Source organism: Bufo gargarizans, chromosome 6 (assembly GCF_014858855.1).
Source record: "Bufo gargarizans isolate SCDJY-AF-19 chromosome 6, ASM1485885v1, whole genome shotgun sequence".
Taxonomy (NCBI): Eukaryota; Metazoa; Chordata; class Amphibia; order Anura; family Bufonidae; genus Bufo; species Bufo gargarizans.
This window is the reverse complement of record NC_058085.1, coordinates 330105165-330130652: the sequence shown is the minus strand read 5'-3', so window position 1 is coordinate 330130652 and position 25488 is coordinate 330105165. Positions and strand designations below refer to the sequence as shown.

At 47.6% G+C, this 25488-nt stretch overlaps 1 protein-coding gene across 1 annotated transcript in view; it reads right to left on the bottom strand.

Annotated features, from left to right (window-relative positions):
• The window catches only part of LOC122939886 (alpha-2-macroglobulin-like), a 277231-nt gene that overhangs the window by 160639 nt on the left and 91104 nt on the right, over window positions 1-25488 (bottom strand). The window contains exon 13 of the mRNA XM_044296073.1: window positions 8933-8999. Within this exon, the coding sequence (XP_044152008.1) occupies window positions 8933-8999 (67 nt within the window). The remainder of the gene's footprint in view (window positions 1-8932; window positions 9000-25488) is intronic.

The following is a 25488-nucleotide window of genomic DNA, read 5'->3' as shown; positions in this document are numbered from 1 at the left end:
ATTAATATGATAGCCCCCTCTTTATTATTAATGCAATTACCCCCTCTTTATTATTAATATAATGTCCCCCTCTTTATTATTAATATAATAGCCCCCTCTTTATTATTAATATAATAGCCCCCTCTTTATTATTAATATAATAGCCCCTTCTTTGTTATTAATATAATGGCCCCCTCTTTGTTATTAATATAATAGCCCCCTCTTTATTATTAATGCAATTACGCCCTCTTTATTATTAATGTACTGGCCCCCTCTTTATTATTAATATAATGGCCCCCTCTTTAATAATAAAGAGGGGGCCATTATATTAATAACAAAGAGGGGGCTATTATATTAATAATAAAGAGGGGGACATTATATTAATAACAAAGAGAGGACATTATAATAATAATACAGAGGGGGACATTATATTAATAACAAAGAGGGGGCTATTATATTAATAATAAAGAGGGGGCTATTATATTAATAATAAAGAGGGGGACATTATATTAATAACAAAGAGAGGACATTATAATAATAATACAGAGGGGGACATTATATTAATAACAAAGAGGGGGCTATTATATTAATAATAAAGAGGGGGCTATTATATTAATAATAAAGAGGGGGCCATTATATTAATAATAAAGAGGGGGCCATTATATTATTAACAAAGAGGGGGCCATTATATTAATAATAAAGAGGGGGACATTATATTAATAACAAAGAGGGGACATTATAATAATAATACAGAGGGGGACATTATATTAATAACAAAGAGGGGGCTATTATATTAATAATAAAGAGGGGGGCTATTATATTAATAATAAAGAGGGGGCTATTATATTAATAATAAAGAGGGGCCATTATATTATTAACAAAGAGGGGGCCATTATATTAATAATAAAGAGGGGGCCATTATATTAATAATAAAGAGGGGGCCATTATATTAATAATAAAGAGGGGGCCATTATATTATTAACAAAGAGGGGGCCATTATATTAATAATAAAGAGGGGTGTGACGGAATGGTGTGTCCGCCTGCGGTCCTGCTCCTATCTGACCCCCTGGTTGGTGATGTCTCGGACGTCTGCGGAGGGGATGGGGCACCCACGGTGGAGATCAGCCCGACTGCCGAGTGGCCCGGCCTTCTTGGTACAATGTGTGGCGCCCTGGAATCACTCACCAGACGTTGCTGTATGACTTGAAACAGGGACTGACTGATTTATTTAGGGTCTTGGACACAAGCATTTATACACACACTGCAAGTCTTATGTAACCCTAGACATGTCCAGGCTGGAATCAGACCATCGGATTTGCATACAGATGGCCTTCTTACAGCCTCAGATTACACACCCCTGGAGAGGTGAGGTACACAGTAATTAGCATACAATTGCATTTCAACCAGGCCATTCCAATCCTTACAACAAAGGGAAAAGAGAATACATTTAAAAGCACAACACCAGTAACCAAATCTAGCACGAAATAAGATGTCCATACACTTAAACGCACAACCGAAATATAAAAGGAAGGAAAATGGTCTTTCAAATTGTCTGAGTTATTAGTCACGTGGCCCGCTGGACGGCACGCTCAGGGCCGTTTCGTGACATTTATCCCCCCCAATAAAGTCCGACGGACACGGTTGGACCCCAACGGGTCGAATAGGGGGAGTCGGTGAGCTCGGGTCTCCGGGTTCCCGGGCAGATTGTCGCGATAGTCCATCGGCATTCCCATTCTGAGACCCGGGCCGGTACTGGACCGTAAAATTAAATGGTTGGAGGGCCAGGCTCCACCGCAACAGGCGTCCGTTTTCCCCCGCCACCCGGTTGAGCCACACCAGTGGATTGTGGTCGGTCATAACGGTGAAGGACCGCCCGTAAACATATGGCTGAAATTTCCTCAGGGCCCAGACCAAGGCCAAACACTCCTTCTCCACCGCGGCGTATCCCACCTCCCGGGGTAAGAGTTTGCGGCTGATGTACGCCACCGGATGATCCCCCCCGTCGTCCCCCACTTGGCTTAGCACGGCTCCCAGTCCGAACATTGAGGCGTCCGTATGGACGATAAAACGTTTGTTATAATTCGGAGCTGCTAAGAGGGGGGCTTGGGTTAGGGCGGTTTTCAGCTTCTGGAAGGCTGCTTCACACTCCGGGGACCACAGGACTTGGCGGGGTAGGGATTTCTTGGTCAGGTCTGTCAGGGGTTTGGCGAGGTCGCTGTAGTGGGGGACAAACTTCCTGTAGTACCCCGCGGTGCCCAAGAAGGCGAGGACCTGGATCTTGGTCACGGGGGTGGGCCATTCTAGAATGGCTTCTACCTTGGCGGGTTCTGGTCGCTGGGTCCCACAGCCCACCCGGTGGCCGAGGTACTGCACCTCGGACATCCCTATTTTACATTTTTCCGGTTTAAGGGTCAGGTTGGCGTCCCTGATTCGATCTAATACCACCCCCAGATGGTGGAGGTGTTCCTCCCAGGTCTGGCTGTATATGGCTATGTCGTCCAGGTACGCGCAAGCGAACTCCTGTAGGCCATCTAGGAGGCGATCGATTAACCGATGAAAGGTGGCCGGAGCGTTCTTCATCCCGAACGGCATGACCCGGAATTGGTACAGGCCGAACGGGGTGATGAAGGCCGACTTCGGGGTCGCCTCCTCTGCAAGGGGAATCTGCCAGTACCCCTTGCACAGATCGACGGTGGTCAAGAAATGGCCCTGGGAGATCTTGTCTAACAGCTCGTCGACTCGGGGCATGGGGTAAGCATCAGTGATGGTGCAGTCGTTTAACCTCCGGTAGTCGACGCAAAACCGAGTGGTACCGTCCTTTTTGGGGACCAGGACTACGGGCGATGCCCAGGGACTGGTCGAAGGCTCGATCACCCCCAGCTCCAGCATTTCCCGGATTTCAGCCCGCATGGGTTCGCGTACTGCCTCCGGGAGTCTGTATGCTGGTTGCCGGAGGGGTCTCTGGCCGGGGGTTTCTACTTGGTGCACGGTCCGGCTGGTATAGCCGGGGAGGGCAGAAAAGATCTCTTGGCGGTCTTGGAGCAGCTGCCTAACCTGTGCCTGTTTATCGGGTCCCAACTCCTCCCCCAGCTGCACCTGCGCTACCCCTGAGGGCTGACTATCTATCCCGGAAAGCTCTATCAGGGGAAACTGTTCTGCCTCCTCGGTGGCTGGAGCGCAGATGGCAGACACCGTCTCCGGGCGCTCGTGGTAGGCCTTGAGCATGTTGACATGGAACGTCCGCTGAATCCTGGTGTCGGTACAGCTGACAACCACATAGGTGGTTTCTCCCACTTGGGTTACCACCCGATAAGGGCCCTGCCAGGACGCCTGCAGCTTATTCTGCCGCTGTGGCTTTAACACCAGGACTTTCTGCCCCACGAGGAACGAGCGGCTGCGGGCAGAGCGGTCGTACCATGCCTTCTGCTGGGCCTGAGCTGCCTGCATGTTCCCCTGAACTAATTCTGTAAGTTCGGTCAGGCGCTCCCGGAGCTCCAGGACGTAACTCAGGACGGGGAGACCATCGGCTTCCTGTCCTCCCTCCCACTGAGCCCTGACTAAATCCAAGGGACCCCTGACCCTGCGTCCGTACAATAATTCGAAGGGGGAGAACCCGGTCGATTCTTGGGGGACCTCTCGGTAGGCAAATAACAAATGGGGCAGGTATTTTTCCCAGTCCTTCCTTTCGTTGGCGAAGGCTCGGATTAGCTGTTTCAGGGTCCCATTAAACCGTTCGCACAGCCCGTTCGTCTGAGGGTGATATGGGGCACTGTGAAGCGCCTTAACACCGCACAGGCGCCAGAGCTGTTGGGTCAGCTCAGCAGTGAACTGGGAGCCCTGATCAGACAAAATCTCCCGTGGGAATCCTACCCGAGAGAACACCCGTAGGAGGGCATCGGCGATGGTGTCAGCCTGGATGTTGGACAGGGCCACAGCCTCGGGGTATCGGGTGGCGTAGTCCACCACGGTGAGAATATATCTCTTCCCGGTGGCGCTGGGGCGAGGCAGGGGGCCAATTATGTCGACCGCCACCCGACTAAAGGGTTCTTGTATGATGGGCATGGGGTGCAGTGGGACTTTCGGGTGGTCTCCGGTTTTCCCCGTCTTCTGACAAACCGGGCAGGTGCGACAGTACTCTCGGGCATCCTCACTAAGACGGGGCCAAAAGAACGCTTGTGTTAACCGGTGTCGGGTCTTGGTCACCCCTAGGTGACCAGCGAGGGGAATGTCGTGGGCCAGTCTCAGGAGCTCCTGTCTAGGGGCCTGAGGGACTATTAATTGTTTATGGGGAGCCTGTGGCTTCCGGGTGCCCCCCCTTGCGGTGTACCTATACAATAACCCATCCTCCCACTCAATGCTATCGTCCCTTGCGCCTTCCGGGCCCTTGCCGGCCCGGTCGCGATACCTCTCTAGGGTGGGGTCGGTCTGAGTCTGGTGTCGGAAGGTGGCCGGGGAGCCCCATGTGAGGGGGTGGTCAGGTCGAGGGGATGTGGTCTCGTTTGGTCGGGGTTTGGGGGGTTTGGGTTGTGGTCTCACCTGGGTCCCGACGGGAGTGCCGTGGTTGTTCCGGTGGCTCTGTTGCCGGGTTGTCACCGGGGCTGCCGCGTCCGTGGCGTAGGCCGAGACCAAGCGTCCCAGGTCGTTCCCAAGGAGGATTTCAGCCGGTAGTTGGTCGAGTAAACCCACCCTCACAGATCCCTCCCCAGACCCCCAATCAAGGTGGACTCGGGCAGTAGCGAGTCGAAGCACTTTTCCTCCGGCCACGCGGACAGCGACGGTGTGGTCTAGCCGGTTCTTTTTGGATATCAGGTGGGGGTGCACGAGCGTGATGGTGGCGCCGGAGTCTCGGAGGCCCTCGGCAGCCCGCCCATTGATCCACACCGCCTGTCGGTGGTGTTGGCGGTTGTCAGCCGAGGCAGCTTGTACGGGGTCGGCCTCGTGCAGCATCCCCCATTCTTCCTGGGGGTCCCAATACGGGGATTCGGTTTGGTAACAGTGGGCCGCAGGTGGTGCTCGGGGGGGTCCCCGCGGAAGGGGAGGTTGGTTGGGACAGTTCTGACGGTAGTGCCCCCCCTGGCCGCACCCGTAACATCGGATGGTAACCGTGGAGTGCGAGCGGTTTGTCTGGGGGCAGTTCGCCAGTCTGGGTGCCGGCCAGCGAGTCGGTGGCTCCGGGGAAGGGGTGGATAGTGTGGGTCGAAGGGGTGGGGGTCGCTCTGTCCCGTTGGGTTTCCGTGTGTCCATATACTCATCTGCCCAGGTAGCCGCTTGCTGCACCGTCTGGGGCTTCTTGTCCCTCACCCACTCCCGTACTGCCGGGGCGGTGTGGTCAAAGAATTGTTCGAGGAGGAACAGCTGGGTGATGTCTTCCACGGTTCGAGCTTTGCTCCCTGCGAACCAGGTCTTCAGGTCTCTTTGCAGCCGGTGTGCCCACTCCACATGGGTAGTGCCGTTGGGCCGGCGTGAGTTCCGGAACTTCATCCGGCTGGCCTCGGGAGTGATGGCAAAGCGGGCCAGTAAGGTTTGCTTTACCTGCTCGTAGTCCCGGGCTTCCTCGTCTGGGACGGTTCGATAGGCCTCCGCAGCTCGTCCGGTCAACTTACAGGCGAGAATCCCGACCCAAGCGGAACGTTGAACCTCGTGTATTTGGCACGACCGCTCAAAGTCTTGGAGGAAGCTCTCGATCTCTTCCTCCGCCTCGTTAAAAGTCTTGAAGGCCTGGAAGGGTACTTTCCGGGCCGCTGGTCTCTCGGGGTTGGGGCTCTCCACTCTCTGGTACTGGATTTCTGCCAGCCGTAGCTCATGCTGGCGCACCCTCTCCCGCTCTTCCTCTTGAGCGATTTATTGGACAATCTTGTGGAAGGTGGCTTCCGTCGGGGCTTTTCCGTAAGCCGCTGCCCGCTGCTGTACCTTTTTCTGGAAGGAATTTTCAGAGATGGGTGCCTGGGAGGGGGTCGGTGGTGGGGGTACGGGCGCGGCCCTCTCCCGCTGATCCATGTCCATTAGCTTTTCGACCAGAGCATCCGTGGTTTTCGAGCCCGCAGTCCCTCCACGGTTCTCCAGCAGATCTCGCAGAGTGTCTCGTTTACAGCTGGCGTAGGCTGCCATGCTGAGATGAGGGTCTCTTCTGGGGGTGCAGAGAGCAATCCCACTGCTGCCACCAGTGTGACGGAATGGTGTGTCCGCCTGCGGTCCTGCTCCTATCTGACCCCCTGGTTGGTGATGTCTCGGACGTCTGCGGAGGGGATGGGGCACCCACGGTGGAGATCAGCCCGACTGCCGAGTGGCCCGGCCTTCTTGGTACAATGTGTGGCGCCCTGGAATCACTCACCAGACGTTGCTGTATGACTTGAAACAGGGACTGACTGATTTATTTAGGGTCTTGGACACAAGCATTTATACACACACTGCAAGTCTTATGTAACCCTAGACATGTCCAGGCTGGAATCAGACCATCGGATTTGCATACAGATGGCCTTCTTACAGCCTCAGATTACACACCCCTGGAGAGGTGAGGTACACAGTAATTAGCATACAATTGCATTTCAACCAGGCCATTCCAATCCTTACAACAAAGGGAAAAGAGAATACATTTAAAAGCACAACACCAGTAACCAAATCTAGCACGAAATAAGATGTCCATACACTTAAACGCACAACCGAAATATAAAAGGAAGGAAAATGGTCTTTCAAATTGTCTGAGTTATTAGTCACGTGGCCCGCTGGACGGCACGCTCAGGGCCGTTTCGTGACAAGGGGACATTATATTAATAATAAAGAGGGGGTCATTATATTATTAACAAAGAGGGGACATTATAATATACAGGGGAAATAATATTATGAGGAATGGGGGACTATCTGTCTGGCTCTAGCACAGTATTGGGGGGCAGCAGGATGACAGTGTTGAGACACCAGGAAGGAGAGGATGAGAGTAAAGTGAGGAACCTAAAAAAGAATTCTGTGAAACTCTGCAGAGACGAGAAGCGGCTGAAAGAAAGTATCATGGCGGTCTTATCTCTGAATGAAGACGTCGAGGAGAGTCTACATCACAGGAGACGTCACTGGATGTAACAGGTATGGGGCGGTATTAGGCCTCATGCACACGACCGTTGTGTGCATCCGTGGCCGTTGTGCCGTTTTCCGTTTTTTTTCACGGACCCATTGACTTTCAATGGGTCCGTGGAAAAATCGGAAAATGCACCGTTTGGCAGCCGCATCCGTGATCCGTGTTTCCTGGCCGTGAAAAAAATATGACCTGTCCTATTTTTTTCACGGCCAACGGTTCACGGACCCATTCAAGTCAATGGGTCCGTGAAAAATCACGGATGCACACAAGATTGTCATCCGTGTCCGTGATCCGTGTCCGTGATCCGTGTCCGCTTTTTCCTATCATTTCAATGGCAAACTTGACTTAGATTTTTTTTCCATTTTTCATGTCCGTGGATCCTCCAAAAATCAAGGAAGACCCACGGACGAAAAAACGGTCACGGATCACGGACCTACGGACCCCATTTTTTATACATATGCAAATTAACCTGAGATGAGTCCTGTGCCTGACTCATTTCACATACAGGACTCATCTCAGGTTAATTTGCATATGGATCAAATCGTTTTTTTTTTACACAATAAAAGCACACAGAGCTATGGGGACTGGGTATTGCGGATGTGCTGGCGGCCATCTAGCAACCCATGTCCTCAGCTCTATACACAAAATCCTGGTGACAGGTTCCCTTAAAAAAAAAACGGTCGTGTGCATGAGGCCTTATACTGTAATAATAATGCCCATGCACATATCTGTTTCACGGTAGGGTTGGGGGAGGAGATTGAGAATTTGGCCCACCCTGCCGCATTCGGACCCAGACTTCAGGTCACACTGTGTGTGTTCTGAATTCTGGGGGCTCACACCCATCTACTACATTATCTGTACTCAGAGAGTTATCACTGTGTTATCTGTGGTGTTACATAGGACTGCAGGTGACATCTACTACATTATCTGTACTCAGAGAGTTATCACTGTGTTATCTGTGGTGTTACATAGTACTGCAGGTAACATCTACTACATTATCTGTACTCAGAGTTATCACTGTGTTATCTGTGGTGTTACATAGGACTGCAGGTGACATCTACTACATTATCTGTACTCAGAGAGTTATCACTGTGTTATCTGTGGTGTTACATAGTACTGCAGGTAACATCTACTACATTATCTGTACTCAGAGTTATCACTGTGTTATCTGTGGTGTTACATAGGACTGCAGGTGACATCTACTACATTATCTGTACTCAGAGTTATCACTGTGTTATCTGTGGTGTTACATAGTACTGCAGGTGACATCTACTACATTATCTGTACTCAGAGTTATCACTGTGTTATCTGTGGTGTTACATAGGACTGCTAGAGATCTACTACAGTATCTGTTAAAAGGGGCGTGCCCGGGGTAGGGGTGGGGGCGCAATTTTTGGCTTGCCCCGGGTGCTGGCAACCCACGCTACGCAACTGCTGGCAGAGGAACCATCTTGAGAAGATCCTCATATTGTAAGATTCAAAACAGCTGTAACTAAGGGGAAAACTCAAGGAAAACAGTGGCATGTGAAGAAACTAGACATTGCTTTATGCATAATGCTGCTGCAGAAGTAACACATGCTAAAATTGTTTTTTTTTTAAATAAAAACATGAGAGTTATCCTTTAAGTACCTGACAAGTAATCATTTATACATACATACATACATAGGTACTACAACGACAATTCATTGTTTAAAACCAACATACAATAAAGTGCTCAAGTAATGCCACTACTAAGTAATTACTACTAATTCTACTATTATATTAGTAAAAATGGTAGAGTACATAGGCAAATGAATGCTGATACACAATCACATAAATAGACAGTATTATCTGTGTCTTATCAACTGGGGGTCCCTATAGAGATGGTAAAGTCATGTAATTTCTTACCTTTATCTATACTTCTTATTGGTATTTCCAGCTGTCCAGAGTATTTTATAGAAAATCTCGTAATGACCTAAAAATTTAAATTTGTAAAATGAAGTACAGTAAAAAATATAAGTTGGCTGAACTTTTTTTCTTATCTGGTTAACCCTTTATATTTGGCAGCTTTAGAGGGAGGGATCTCCTTTGAAATCTCCAGCTGTTATCATCAAGGAAAGCTGTGGCACCTAGGTATATCTCCTACAGCAGGGATCAGCAACCTCTGGCACTCCAGCTGTTCTAAAACTACAACTCCCACAATCCTCCTTCCAATTCTGAGGGAGTTACAAGAAAAGCTGGGTAAATTTGAAGGCTGGGAGTTGGAGAGCTGAAGTTTGCTGACCCCTGTCCTACAGCAACGTGTAGTATTACATGGAAACCACTGAAGTCGATGAGAAACTGTCAGGTCCAACATGCATTCCAATCTGTCAGCAGCAGCTTATGGAGCAGGAGGAGCTGAGCAGATTGATACATAGTTTTGTAGCAAATTATTCAGTATAACCTGTATCTTATGAATGTAAATATCTGTTCTAGAGATGGCCTTGCGGTTCGCCCCGGCGGTCGTTTCGCGGCGAACTTTGTGCGTTTGCAATTCGCCGAACATGCAAACATATGGCGATGTCCGCCGGCGCAATATTCTTTTGCATTGACCCATGACACATTCATCAGGTGGGACAGGACAGCCAATTGAGAAGTTTCAGCACATGGACACACCCCCACCCTATAAAAGAACCCGATCTGGCAGCCATTTTACATTCTGTGTTTTGCCAGCGTAGGGAGAAGTTGCTCTGTGGAGCAGGGACAGGCTGTTAGGGACACCAAACGATAGCTAATAGGGCCACACACGTCCTTTTAAGGACTGGTATAGGTGTGCTATCGATAGGTGTGATATACTGAGGGGTGTGATATACCTATAATATACTTTCTAACATAGAAAGTATATTATAGTGCATTTGTACTGTGCAGCAATTCTGTTTGGCTCTGCTGCGATACCGCAGCTATATAGAGGGACACTGCTCTTCTCTAGGGACTTAGGTACAGTGTCATTTTGAAAATGACAGGCAGAGGAAGAGGCCTGCCATTCTGCAGGAGTGGTAGGAGTTGGGCAGGTGCAGCAGGCTGGAGCCTACGTGGGAAGTTGGAGAAGGCACGATTACTTCAAAGGGCACACCAGAGTTGTTTGAGTGGCTGACTCACCCTTCCGCTTCTGCATCCTCCTCATCCTCTGTATCTGCACACGTCTCACTTTCTGCTGTGTGTACCCCAAATACACCACCACCACTACCACCAACATAGCCCCTCCACTGGAGTCAGAGGAAATTATTTTCCCATCCATTCCCAGACCTTATCTATGTGCAGCCATTCTTGACATCGGATGAGGAAGAGGAGGTAGTAACGGCCGCTACCCAGCAATATGATGACAGTACCCAGATCAGCCCAAGCATGGAGGTACCCGCTGTTGTTGCCTACTCCGAGATCTCAAATGTCAGTGGTGGTGTAGGTGACGATGATGATGTGTCGATGGATGTCACGTGTGTGCCCACAAGACAGAAAGAGGAGGGGAGTTCAGAGGGAGAGATGGAGCAGCAGAGAGGGAGGAGAAGGAGCAGGCACAGGAGGCAAAAAGCAGCCTGCAAATGTATCAGGAGCGAGCCATCCACCATGTCACTTCTGGCGCTCCCAAGACGCCGGCACATGGCTCCGCAGTGTGGGCTTTTTTTTAACATGTAATCTGCTGACAGCCTGTGCTGTCAATGCATAAGTCGCAGTAAGCCCAACACTCACCTAGGGACGACCGCCTTAAGAGGGCACCTGGCTTCCCATCACTGAGCCCAATGGGAACAATGCAGTCAGAACCCACAAAGGAAAACTCCTGGCACTCCACGTCCTGCCTCTCTGCCTCCTCTCCTTCTCCTCTCTACTCCCATTTGTCTTCCACTCCACCTTCCACTGTGCCGTTGTCGCGTTCATCTGGCAGAAGGCAGGCTTCCGTGGCCCAAATGTTCGAGCGTGGATGATGCTGGATAACCCTCTTGCCCAACGGCTGACCGCTGGCTTGTCGGGACTGCTAGCCCACCAACTACTGCCATATAAACTGGTGGACTCGGAGGCCTTTAGAAAATTTGTGGCCATTGGCCCACCGCAATGGAAGGTCCCCCGGAAGGAAATATTTCTCCCAGAAGGGCATCCCAGAGCTATATGTCCTTGTTCAGCAGCAAGTGAACATATCTCTGGCACACAGTGTTCGTGCCAAGATACATCTGACCACTAGTGTTGATCATGAATATTCAAATTTTTATCGCAAATAAAGGCACTTCGAAAATTCGCGAATATTTCGAATATAGTTATATATATTCGTAATTTCGAATATTCTTTTTTTTTTCCTTTTTTTTTTTTTTATTCGATTTTTTTTTTTTTTATCAGTACACATGATTAGAGTTGAGCGAACACCTGGATGTTCGGGTTCGAGAAGTTTGGCCGAACTTCCCGGAAATGTTCGGGTTCGGGATCCGAACCCGATCCGAACTTCGTCCCGAACCCGAACCCCAACCCCATTGAAGTCAATGGGGACCCGAACTTTTCGGCACTAAAACGGCTGTAAAACAGCCCAGGAAAGGGCTAGAGGGCTGCAAAAGGCAGCAACATGTAGGTAAATCCCCTGCAAACAAATGTGGATAGGGAAATGAATTAAAATAAAAATTAAATAAATAAAAATTAACCAAAATCAATTGGAGAGAGGTCCCATAGCAGAGAATCTGGCTTCCCGTCACCCACCACTGGAACAGTCCATTCTCAGATATTTAGGCCCCGGAACCCAGGCAGAGGAGAGAGGTCCCGTAACAGAGAATCTGGCTTCATGTCAGCAGAGAATTAGTCTGCATGTCATAGCAGAGAATGAGGCTTCACGTCAGCCACCACTGCAACAGTCCATTGGCATATATTTAGGCCCAGCACCCAGGCAGAGGAGAGAGGTCCCGTAACAGAGAATCTGGCTTCATGTCAGCAGAGAATTAGTCTGCATGTCATAGCAGAGAATGAGGCTTCACGTCAGCCACCACTGCAACAGTCCATTGGCATATATTTAGGCCCAGCACACAGGCAGAGGAGAGAGGTCCCGTAACAGACAATCTGGCTTCATGTCAGCAGAGAATCAGTCTTCATGTCATAGCAGAGAATGAGGCTTCACGTCAGCCACCACTGCAACAGTCCATTGGCATATATTTAGGCCCAGCACACAGGCAGAGGAGAGAGGTCCCGTAACAGACAATCTGGCTTCATGTCAGCAGAGAATTAGTCTGCATGTCATAGCAGAGAATGAGGCTTCACGTCAGCCACCACTGCAACAGTCCATTGGCATATATTTAGGCCCAGCACACAGGCAGAGGAGAGAGGTCCCGTAACAGACAATCTGGCTTCATGTCAGCAGAGAATCAGTCTGCATGTCATAGCAGAGAATCAGTCTGCATGTCATAGCAGAGAATCAGGCTTCACGTCACCCACCACTGTAACAGTCCATTTTTCATAAATTTGGGTGGGAGATAATGGGTGGGAGATAATGTGAACGTGCTGGATCCACTGTCGGCCACCCAATTGACTAATGCCTGTACCTGCTCAGGCCTTACCATCCTTAGAACGGCATTGGGCCCCACCATATATCGCTGTAAATTATGGCGGCTACTGGGACCTGAGGTAGTTGGTACACTAGGACGTGTGGCTGTGGCAGAACGGCCACGTCCTCTCCCAGCACCAGAGGGTCCACCAACACCACCACGACCATGTCCGCGTCCCTTACTAGATGTTTTCCTCATTGTTATCGTTCACCACAACAACAAAAATATTATTTGGCCCAATGTATTGTATTCAAATTCAGCTGGATATAAATTTGAGGCCTAGTATTTAGGCGCTGGGTGACAGGTATGGGTTTAGTGACAGAATTAGACTTGGAAATGCACAGTAGCGGGTGTGTGAAGTTATTCTGAATGACCCTATGTGCACCTTGAATATTATATACCCTTTTAGGGATAGATTTCAAATAGCTCTGATATAGCAGAAACCACTAAATTATGAAATTGCTAAATTGGGAATTGTATTTCAACCCAGAACAAAAAATGTGCTTTGACGGACACTAAATAACTTTCCCAGCCACAACAGGACAGCGGTAACGAGAGATTTAGCGGGATATAAATTTGAGGCCTAGTATTTAGGCGCTGGGTGACCGGTATGGATTTAGTGACAGAATTAGACTGGGATATGGCCAAAAATAACCACACTATTGCTGGTTAAATGCACTTGGTGACGGGCGCAGCTTGCCCCTGATGTAGTATATGGCCAAAAAATGAACAGACTATTGCTGGTTAAATGCACTTGGTGTCACAGCTTGACCAACCACACTACTGAGGGTTAAATGCACTTGGTGACGGGCGCAGCTTGCCCCTGATGTAGTATATGGCCAAAAAATGAACAGACTATTGCTGGTTAAATGCACTTGGTGACGGGCGCAGCTTGCCCCTGATTTAGTATATGGCCAAAAAATGAACAGACTATTGCTGGTTAAATGCACTTGGTGTGATAGCTTGACCAACCACACTACTGAGGGTTAAATGCACTTGGTGACAGGCGCAGCTTGCCCCTGATGTAGTATATGGCCAAAAAATAAACAGACTATTGCTGGTTAAATGCACTTGGTGTGACAGCTTCACCCTCATGTAGGCTTTAGCCAAAAAACAACCACACCATTGAGGGTTAAATGCACTTGGTCGCAGCTTGTGCTGGCGCACCACAAGACACAAAATGGCCGCCGATCACCCCAGAAAAATGTGACTGACAAACGGTCTGGGCAGCCTAAAAACAGTGAGCAATTGAGGATCAGCAGCTCAATGATCCACAGCTGCAGATCGATCAGTTAATCAAGTCCTTTGGAGGAGTTAATCTGCCTAATCTCGCCCTACTGTCGCAGCCGCAACCTCTCCCTACGCTAATCAGAGCAGAGTGACGGGCGGCGCTATGTGACTCCAGCTTAAATAGAGGCTGGGTCACATGGTGCTCTGGCCAATCACAGCCATGCCAATAGTAGGCATGGCTGTGATGGCCTCTTGGGGCAAGTAGTATGACGCTTGTTGATTGGCTGCTTTGCAGCCTTTCAAAAAGCGCCAAGAAAGCGTCACAAAAGCGCCAAGAAAGCGACGAACACCGAACCCGAACCCGGACTTTTACGAAAATGTCCGGGTTCGGGTCCGTGTCACGGACACCCCAAAATTCGGTACGAACCCGAACTATACAGTTCGAGTTCGCTCATCCCTGCACATGATCCCTCCCTGCTTCTAGCTTGTGGACCAGTAAGAAGGCTGCAATATACTTGACTTTAGGAGTAGTAGTGTTTGCAAATTTTGCTCTATATTCATTTTTTCAAATATTCGCTATATTGCTATATATTCTTGTTTTAGAATATTACGAATATTTGAAAAAACAAAGTTATAGCAATATAGCGAATATTCGAAAAAAAAACGAATAGAGAGCAAATTAGTTAATATAGTGCTATAATCTTTGTCTAATAGTTGTCATATTTTTCTCATCTGAAGTTCAGATTGGAAAAAAATTGCAACTATAAAAAAAAAGATTATAGCACTATATTAGCTAAATTGCACTATATTCGTTTTTTTTCGAATATTCGCTATATTGCTATATATTCTTGTTTTAGAATATTACGAATATTCAAAAAAAAATAAGTTATAGCAATATAGCGAATATTCGAAAAAAATCGAATATAGAGCAATTTAGCTAATATAGTGCTATAATCTTCTTTGTCTAATAGTTGTAAGTTAAAAAATTCACAATAAAAATTTTAATTGCGAAAATTCACATATTACACAATCATTACCTTGCCGATTTTTCAAGTAAAAAAAAATATTCGCGACTTCGAATATGACCCCTGCCGCTCATCACTACTGACCACAGACCTGTGGTTTAGAAAACATGGTAGGCAAGGTACACAAATTTTACTGCCCACTGGGTGAACCTTCTGATGGCCGTCAAGCATGTAACCAGTGGCTCCCGTGTGGGTTTGATGTTACCGCCAAGGATTGTATGCAGGCCTGCCTCTTCTTCTCCTCCTCCTACTCCATCCTCCGTCTCTGCCGCTGCCCCCCCCAAGCTCTCCAGAACCTATTTGACGTCCCAGGTGAAACATTGCCATGCTGTGCTGTGGCTGTTGTGCCTGGAAGCCAAGAGCCACCCGGGCCTGCACTGCTTTCAGCTCTGCAGTCACAGGCCGATCCGTGGCTAACCCCGCTCAATTTGACAGTTGGTAAAGTGGTGTTTGACAACTGTGCCAATCTGCTAAGCGCGCTGAAACAGGGCAAGATGACACACGTGCCGTGCATGGCACACGTCCTGAACTTAGTAGTGCAGCGATTTGTTGCCAAATACCCCGGGGTCCAGGACGTCTTGCGGCAGGCCATTTTAGAAGATCTTACATGGCCCATCAGACGTCTGATTTGTGACAGCCTAACGCGCTCCACCTTGTATATGCTTGATAGGCTGCTCCAGCAGCAACGTGCAGTTAACGACTACCTGTATGAACTCTGCAGCAGGACAGGTTCTGGGGAGCTTGGTTTCTTTTCACAGTGCCAGTGGCTGCTCATGCGCGGCGCATGCAGACTTCTGCGGCATTTTGATGAGATCACCAAACTGGTCAGTCACAGCCAGGGCGCCATCAGTGACATCGTACCTTACACCTTCTTTCTGGAGCGTGCATTGCGTCGTGTCATTGATCAAGCTGTCGAGGAGCAGGAGCTGGAAGATGAGGAAGTCGCAATGCAGGGGGTCTACTCCATCTGAGACATGTCAGCAGGAGTCTGAAGAGAAGTCAGAGGAGGATGGTGGCTGGGGGGGAGGAGGATGATCAGGAGCAAGAAGAGCAGGGTTTGAGGGGGAGTTTAAACTTTTCGGGGATCCCTGGTGTTGTCCATGGCTGGGGGAAGGAGACCAAGGATGACATTATCCTGGGCGATGAGCAGAGCAAGGGAGCTCCACCGCTTCCAAATTAGTGCAAATGGGGGCCTTCATGCTCCAGTGATTGAAGAGGGGCCCCGGTATAAAAAGCATAAAGGGCAAGGACCAGTACTTGGTGGCAATGTACTTAGACCCCGGTACAAACACAAAATGACGGGCATGTTACCAGCATCACAGAGGACTGGAAGAATGCAGCATTTCCAGGCCTTTCTGCGAGATATGCTGCATTCTGCAGTTGCGGGCACTGTCAGAGGAATTTCCATCCACAGCGAAACAGGTACAGGTAACAATACTACCGCGCATGCCAGAAGAGAGCGGTTTGAAGATGTGTTGGTCACTTCGGATTTGAGATCATTCTTGCAGCCAACCCATCGATAGCAGCCCTCTGGATCCAGACTCAGGGAACGCCTAGACCGATAGGTGTCCGACTACATTGTGTTAACGGCCGATGTGGACGCTCTGAGAAGCGAGGAGCCCCTGGACTACTGGGTGTGCAGGCTTGACCTGTGGCCATAGCTAGCACAATTTGCCATGGAACTCTTGGCTGGCCCCTCGAGAGTGTCCTGTCCGAAAGGACGTTCAGCGCAGCAGGTGGGATCGTGACCGATAAGCGCACTCGCCTAGCTCACGACAGTGTGGACTATCTCACATTTCAAAAAATTAATAAGGCATGGATCTCGGAGGAATTCAACACCTGTGACGACCACGTGTAATTAAATTTCCTCATGCCAGCCCACACATATCCTCCACCACTCAGAATGGTCCTTGTCTTATGTATAAACAGTGCCATAAAAGGCCTTTTCTGTAAGGTGAATGCCTAATTTTTGGGGCCTCTACTCCAGTGGCCTAAAGTAAAATTTTAATCCAGTGACCCCCTAATGTACCTCCAGCCCCATAATCACAAGTTCTTTTCTGTCAGGTGAATGCCTAATTTTTGGGGCCTGTACTTTTTTTTAATTTATATTTATTTATCATTTTCTTCTTCTCGTTAAAACAGGTTACATATAGGAGGTAGACAGTACAAATATACAAATATACACCATCGTCAATTACAAAAGTGCACCAAAGCAATTTTTTCCCTCATCCAATTTACTTTTGCTTCACAATAAATACTAAAACCCAAAAGAAAATCCTTTTATTTATTTTTTCCCCGCCCTCCTCTCCACCCTCTTGGTTGTCTTGGGGGTATCCTCAAGGCATTTCCTTTCCCTAACCTCTCTCTGCAGGCACTTATATTCTCCCCTTCTTACTCCTTCTTTACCTACCTATTTCACCTGGCTAACTTTCTCATATCTATACACCCTTTCACATAGATTTTTCCACTCAACAACACTTGGGGGCCTTTCCGCTCCCCATCCTCTAGCCAGTACAACACGTGCCAACATCAACCCCTTTTCCCATTTCCTTTCGCTTACTTTATCCGCCCCAATTCTTCCAGTATCTCCCAGCACTGCTATATTGATCTCCAGAGGCGCAGATTTCCCAGTCTCTCTCCCTAGGTCCTGGAAGACTTGAATCCAATACCCCTGTACGATCGAACAGAACCATATCAAATGCACAAAATCGGCCCTATCCTCTCCACACTTCCAACATTTTGCCTCCCCTGTTTTGTGCATCTTGCTCAGTACCCTAGGGGTAATATAGGTCCGATGGAGGATAAAAAACTGCGTCAGTCGAAAACTACATTTTTATAAATACTTCTCCAGTCCAGAGTTAAGGGTTCCACCTCTTGTGCCCATTTCTTTTCACTATTAAATCTAATCACCCCCCCTAACCCCTTCTTTATTTTTTTATAAATCTGTGAAATTGATACTTTACTCCCTATTCCCTGATAACAAAATTCAGCAAAATCTGAGTGTTTCGTAGTGAAATATTCTCTGTTCTCCGTTTTATCAAATGCATGTTTTAATCTAGCATATCTAAATCATGTGAGGCAATCTGTATTTAGACCCATTTCCTCTAGTGTCTTCAGCTGTCCTTCCACCACCATCTGGGACACAAACCTAATACCCTTTTTATCCCAAAATACAAAATCTTCAAACTTCCAAAATTCTTTTAAATTTCCCCAAATGGGGGAAAACTTTAGTGAATGATTTATTCCTAGTAATTTTTTTACTTTAACCCAAACTAAATGTATCATTTTACTAATTGGGCACTGCCTACCCTTTATTTTTATCACTCCAGTTTCTAAAGTGCTAATGATATTATATTGGAGACCTCCCAATTCCCCTTCCAAAAAACTACGCAGTCTATCATCCTCCATCATTAACTACTGAAGCTGGGATGCATAGTAATACCCCCGAAAACATGGTACGGACAGGCCACCATCTTCCTCATCTAGCCATAAATATTTTTGTTTCAGCCTGACCCTTTTTCTCCCCCAGATAAGGTCATTTATCACTCCTCCTAGTGCATTGAAAAAATGGTCCCCTATCCAAACTGGGCAGGAGGAGATAACATACAAAATCTGTGGTAAGAGAACCATCTTTATTATCGCAATTCGGTCCACTTGTCGAATTAACAATTTTTGCCAGGTGCTGTTTTTTTCCCTAACCCTTTTTAAGAGAGGCTCAATATTGAGTTCTAGATACTCCTGTATCCTCGAACTAACTTTAATACCCAGGTATTCAAACGACTCCGTGGGTTTCAAAATTTTGACATTTATTTCCTCCGGCCCAATTTCCTGGCCAATTGGGAGCAGTACCGACTTTGTCCAGTTCACCCTAAAGCCGGAGATGAGACCAAACTGATTTACTATTTCCATCAGGTACAGTAGCATTGGTACCCCCCCATTAACAAAAAACAGGATATCATCAGCGTAAAGACATATCTTGTCCAGTACACCATTTCCCCCAAACCTCCTTATTTTATCATCTGCTCGGACCTTACAAGCCAACGGCTCAACAAATATGGCAAACAATAATGGGGAGAGTGGGCACCCCTGTCGGGTTCCCCTCTGCAGAGGAATCGATTCTGATATTGCTCCGTTAATTTTTACCCTAACCCTTGATTTGTTATATAAAAGCTGAACCCATCTAATAAATTTTTCTCCCAAATTGAACTCATACATAGCCTTCCAGAGGTATGCCCATTCCACCCTGTCAAACGCTTTCTCAGCGTCCAATGACAGGATGGAATGAGCACCCTCCCCGCCCATCTGCATGTTCATTAATGTCCGTCGAATATTCGTCTGAGCTTGACGTTTAGGTACAAACCCTGATTGATCCGGATGTATTAACTTTTCAATAACTTTTCTTAGGCGATTTGCAAGTAATTTGGCACATATTTTAAAGTCCGTATTGAGGAGGGAGATAGGGCGATATGAATCCACCTTTTTCTCATCCTTACCCTTTTTACCTATCAAACTTATTACAGCTTCCGAGAGGGAGGACGGGAGTTCACCACTGTCCATTGACTCATTTAGGACCTGCACTAACACTGGTAGGATAACATCTCCATATCTTCTATATATCTCAAAGGGGAGGCCATCCAACCCAGGACTGGAGTTCCCCTGAATAGTTTTCAATGTCTCCCGTAGTTCCTCCGCTTCAATGGGGCCATTCAGCCAGTCCCTCTCCTCCTCCGAGAGTCTGGGGATCGGCACTCCCTCCAGGAAGAGTCCGAATTCCTCAGGCCCCCCCCCCCCACCCTCCGAGGAGTAGCGGTCCCCATAATATTCCATAAATTCAAACTCTATATCTCCCTGGCTGGATGCCATCCCCCCATCTCTTCTTTCCACCCTGTCGATCCTATTACCCCCCCTTTGATTCTGTATAAGTGTGGAAAGCAATCTCCCCGACTTCCCAGATTCCCTGAAGTATCGTTCACCCTCAAAAAACACTTTTGGTTGTGCCTTTTCCATCAGATAGTTCCTCAGTGCACTTTTAGCAAGATCCAATTGGCCTATTAATTCAGGGATTTTCTTATTCATGAGTTCTACTTCTATTTCTTTTATCCTATCTGTCAGTTCTCTCTCCTGTTTTGCATATCCCCGTTTCAAACCCTTAATTTTGCTTACCAGAATACCACGTAGAAATGCTTTAAAAGCATCCCAAACGTACCCTAAACCTGCTGACCCCAAGTTGTATTTCCAAAACTCCTCTATATCCACCCTTATATCATCTTCCTCCTTAATTAAATTCAGCCAGTGTGGATTCAGGCGAAACTCACGGTTTGTTCGTCTTAAGTTTGTTTTAAACAGCAGGCATACGGGGGAATGGTCTGAAATGCTATTTGCTTCATACCTCATGCTGGATATCTTATTAACTAGTTCTGCACTAACTAGTGCCAAATCTATCCTGGACATTATTTTATTTCCCCGGCTAAAACAGGAGAACCCTAGCTTATCATCATAAAGATATCTCCAAAGATCTATTAGTGAGAGTTCCTGCGATATTTTCCACAGCATTGATTGTCGCCTCGTCGTATGTATAACTTTTGGAATCACAGAGTATCTATCTAACTCGTCATTCATAACGTTATTAAGATCCCCCATTATTATTATGGGGCATTTACCCCTTGAATCTGCATATTCCACCAATCTATGGATAACCGTTAAGGAAAAAGGGGGGGGGGGGTATATACACAAAAGCCAAGATACATACTATACCATTCCACTGACAGTGAAGGAACACATATCTACCCCTCTCGTCTATTTTCTGGTCAATTGGGAGGTAATCTACTTTGTGATGAATGTATACACTAACTCCGGATGAGTATGTAGAAAAACCTGAGAGGTATTGATACCGGGCCCATTTCTTCTTTAAACGATTTATCTTATCTTTTGTACTATGTGTCTCTATTAATCCTACTATGGCCGGGAGATGTCATAGTGACATTATCAAAAACCATTACCCTTTTGACCCTGTCTCCAAGGCCCCGTACATTCCATGTCATAATACTACTCATTCAGATCTATCACTTGCTTTTCCTTCACCTTAGACCCTGCTAGACCTCCCAAGACAACCAATCCCCCCCTCATCCCTCCCCTTCCCCTTCCCCCCCCCCACTATCTGGTCGGTAGAAATCAAACATTTCCCCCACCTCTTACACTCGACCCATTCCCACCCCTACCCCATACCCCCCTGAGCCAATCTGGTGCCTCTCATGTTCCTATTCCCTTAGCATCCAGCCACTCCACTACCTCCTCTGGAGAGCCGAAAAACCTAGCCTGGTCACGGTATATTATACGGAGCTTCGTGGGATACAGCAGGGAGTATTGTATCTGGGCGTCGGCTAATCTCTTCTTCACTTCTTTAAACTCACGCCTTTTTATCTCAGTTGCTCTAGAGTAGTCCGGATATATCGCTATATTATTTCCATTAAACTCAATTGTCTGCTTCATCCTTTTAGTTCTCATTATTATATCTCTGTCCTTAGCGCTTTGTATTTTAGCTAGGATTGCCCTCGGAGGGCCCTCTTTTAAGGGGGTCTCCCTGGTATTCTATGGGTTTTTTCCACTAAGAACCATTTAGATAGACCATTATCTTTGAAACAGCCCTGCAACCACTGTTGGACAAACCCCGTTGTATCCTCTCCTTCCGTTCCCTCGGGGAATCCCACTATTCTAATATTTGATCTCCTGGACATATCTTCCATTATAGTAATTCTCTCTAGAAGATTTTTTTTTTCCCCTTCTATCCCTTCCACTCTTTTTTTTACTCCCTCTAGATCCTTCTTCATGGTTCCAGAGGATATCTGCAGCTCCTTCACCTTTTCCCTGACTTTGTTCATATCCTCCTTTATAAAGGAAAGATCAACCTGTACTGAAGCAATCTTAATGGTCAACTCCTCCAGGCTATGGTTAGTTTTTTGCACTGCACCCAGAATTTCCAGAAGCTTGTTATCTACCAGGTTAATTCTTTCCTCCATCCCCTCTCCACTACCCACCCTCCTTTCCATCCTGCCATGTTCCTCAAAGACCGCGACTTCACCAGTATCCTTCTGGGTTTCCTTATTACCCCGTAGAGCGCTCTTAATTTTTGGGGGGGATCTAAGGTATTTCTCCAAGCTAGTTGTTGTACTATTGCCCTTTCCACCCCCCGGCGAGAAGGTACCAGCAGATCTTCGGTTTATGCCCTTTGGAGGCATGGCTACGGCCCCCTCAACAGACACAAAACGTAAGCTTACACAAAAAAAAAAAAAGAAAGAGTAAAACAATAAATAACACTTAAATATAAGTTAATGAGATGGAAAATGAGTACATAATATCGTCCGTATTTCCTCTATTTACGTATATATCCGACAAACAGTGCATTCGACCACAGAAAAAAATAAAAATAAAATAAAATTTAGTCTAGGGCACACTTACAAAAAAAAAAAAAGGACAAATCAGTTCATAGAGCTTAACCTCCTCACGACCGCCGTACGCAGGATTGCGTCTTCGCAGCGGTCGTGCTGTTCTGGGTGGACGCGCCGGTGCGTCCTCTCGCGAGACGCAAGATTTCCGGGTATGCCGGCCCGCGCATGCGCATCGCGGGCCGGCAAAATTCAAAGAAGAAGTTCGTCATCAACCTGCCGGCCACGATCATTGGCTGGCAGGTTGATGATTTTCAAAAAATCCAATCAGCAGCCATTTAACCCCACATATTAGTAAATATGATGGGGTTATATGGCTGCTGTGCTCCTCTGCTCCTTCTTTTGGTCGGTTGGTTCCAGCAGAGGAGCAGAGGAGCACACATCACTGTGAGTACCCACTACACTACACTTAGCCCCCAGATCACCCCAATTAACCCTTTGATCACCCCTTCTTGCCCCTGTCAATCACTAGTGAAAAGGAAAAAAGTGATCAGTGCAAACTGTCACTTTTTTTTTTTCACTGGTATTGACCGTTAGGTTTTAGGTATAGTTTAGGTCCCTTGGTTAGGTATTTAGCGATCAGTTAGCGCCCAGCCCACCGCACCGCAGTCCGTTATTCGCTGATTAGCGTATCGCTAATCAGCATTTGTACTTTTATAGTATCTGAAAGTGATCAAAACTGATTACGGTCAGATCTATAATTGTATTAGTGTCACTTTAGTTCGCCCTCCACCCAAAACGCAGTGTTTGCCCGATCAGGCCTGATCGGTCGCCCACACGTGCGTTCGCCCACGCCCGCCCCACCGCAGTGACAAAAAAAATATTTTTTTTTTGATCACTGCACATTCACTTTACACGCACTGCGGCGATAAAAAAAATCAGTTTTGATATTTTTTATCAACCGCAGCGGCCTCCGGTACTTCGCTAGCCTCCCCTTTGTAAGACAGGCTTGCTTTTTTTTTCTTGGGTAGTCTCAGGGAATACCCCTAAATTTAGTTGCCCAAATGTCTAACAGGGGGTATTCCTCTGAAGAGGCCTACAGGCTTCTGACCCAGTCGGATGAGGAGTGGGAACCCTCATCTGATGAATCCAGCGGGTCAGAATACGAACCTGTAGAAAGCAGTGGCTCTCTGACCCAAAGTTCGGACGAGGAGGCTGAGGTCCCTGATAGCAGCAGGCGTACCCGGCCCCGTGTCGCTAGACCGCAGGTTGCGCAGGATCCGCTTCAAGAGCAGCAGAGTGGGGCTGGTGCTGTCGGATTACGTGGTGAGGCATACACCAGCAGCCCAGCCCTTCCTGGACCTAGTACCAGCACTGCCGTACAACCTGGTGAAGTAGCGAGTACCAGAAGGGCAGTTGAAGCTGGTATGGTGGCACGTGCAGTAGTGACCCCGTCGCAGCCACCGCAAAGACGTGCCCGTAGAGCCCCTAGAATCCTAGAGGTGCTGGCAAACCCTGATTGGCAGTCCCCAACTTCAGCCGCACCTGTAGTTTTCCCTTTCACTGCCCAGTCTGGAGTTCGGGTTGAGACAGCTCAGATCGGTTCGGCCCTGGGATTTTTTGAGCTGTTCTTGACTGCGGAGCTCTTAGACTTAGTTGTGGCCGAAACAAACAGATATGCCACACAATTTATAACCGCTAACCCGGGAAGCTCTTATGCCCAGTCTTTCCGGTGGAAACCAGTCCAAGTTTCCGAAATTAAAACTTTTCTGGGCCTCCTCCTCAACATGGGCCTGACAAAAAAGCATGAATTGCGGTCATATTGGTCCACGAACCCAATTCATCACATGCCCATGTTCTCTGCTGCTATATCCAGGACACGATTTGAGACCATCCTGCGTTTCCTGCACTTTAGTGATAACAGCACCTTCCGTCCCAGAGGCCACCCTGCTTTTGACCGGCTCCACAAAATTCGGCCCCTCATAGACTATTTCAACCAGAAATTTGCAGATATTTATACCCCAGAGCAAAACATCTGCGTAGACGAGTCCCTGATACATTTTACCGGGCGCCTTGGCTTCAAACAATACATCCCAAGCAAGCGCGCCCGGTATGGGGTCAAATTGTATAAGCTCTGTGAAAGGGCCACAGGCTATACCCACAAATTTCGGGTCTATGAGGGAAAAGATCAGACCCTGGAGCCGGTCGGTTGCCCTGACTACCTGGGGAGCAGTGGGAAGACAGTTTGGGACTTGGTGTCACCCTTATTCGGCAAGGGGTACCATCTTTATGTGGACAATTTTTACACAAGTGTGGCCCTCTTTATGCATTTGTTTCTAGAACGGATTGGCGCCTGTGGTACCGCGCGAACTAGTAGCGCGAGCTTCCCCCAACGGCTCGTTACCACCCGTCTTGCAAGGGGGCAGAGGGCCGCACTGTGTAACGAAGAACTGCTCGCGGTGAAATGGAGAGACAAGCGTGACGTTTACATGCTCTCCTCCATTCACGCAGACACGACAATCCAAATTGAGCGAGCAACCCGTGTCATTGAAAAGCCCCTCTCAGTCCACGACTATAATTTGCTCATGGGAGGGGTGGACTTCAATGACCAGATGTTGGCTCCGTATTTAGTGTCCCGCAGAACCAGACGCTGGTATAAGAAGGTGTCTGTATATTTAATTCAATTGGCTCTGTACAATAGTTTTGTTCTCTACAGTAAGGCTGGGAGAACTGGATCCTTCCTCAAATTTCAGGAAGAGATAATCGCGAACCTCCTGTACCCAGGAGGTTCCGTGGCCCCATCCACCAGTGTAGTTAGCTGTACACTGGTCTAACACCAGTAAGCAAACACGTTAATGTTTAGTTAAAAAAGTTAAAGTTACATGTTCTGTTCCAAAGTTAATAAAATTATTGCGTTGTGGCCTGGTTTTTTTCTTTTTTTTTTTTTCTTTTTTTACCTTCCAGGTGGACCAACCGATCTACTAGCTGCAGCACTGATGTGCATTCTGACAGAAGCATTGCGCTGCTGTCAGATTACACGCAAGTCGGTGTATGCGGCGCTGCAAGACGGGATTTTCTCCTCTGCAGTGACAGATACGTTTGCCAAGGCATACAAGCTGAGGAGGAGGCGGCGTTCCTATGCTTTGGCAAACATTTTGTATATATATATAAAAAAAAAAAAAAAATAATCCCGGCAATGATTTATTCATCCACATCGATTGATGCGAATGGAGAAATCTGGTTTGCCAGGGCATACGAGCTAAGTGGGTATGGAT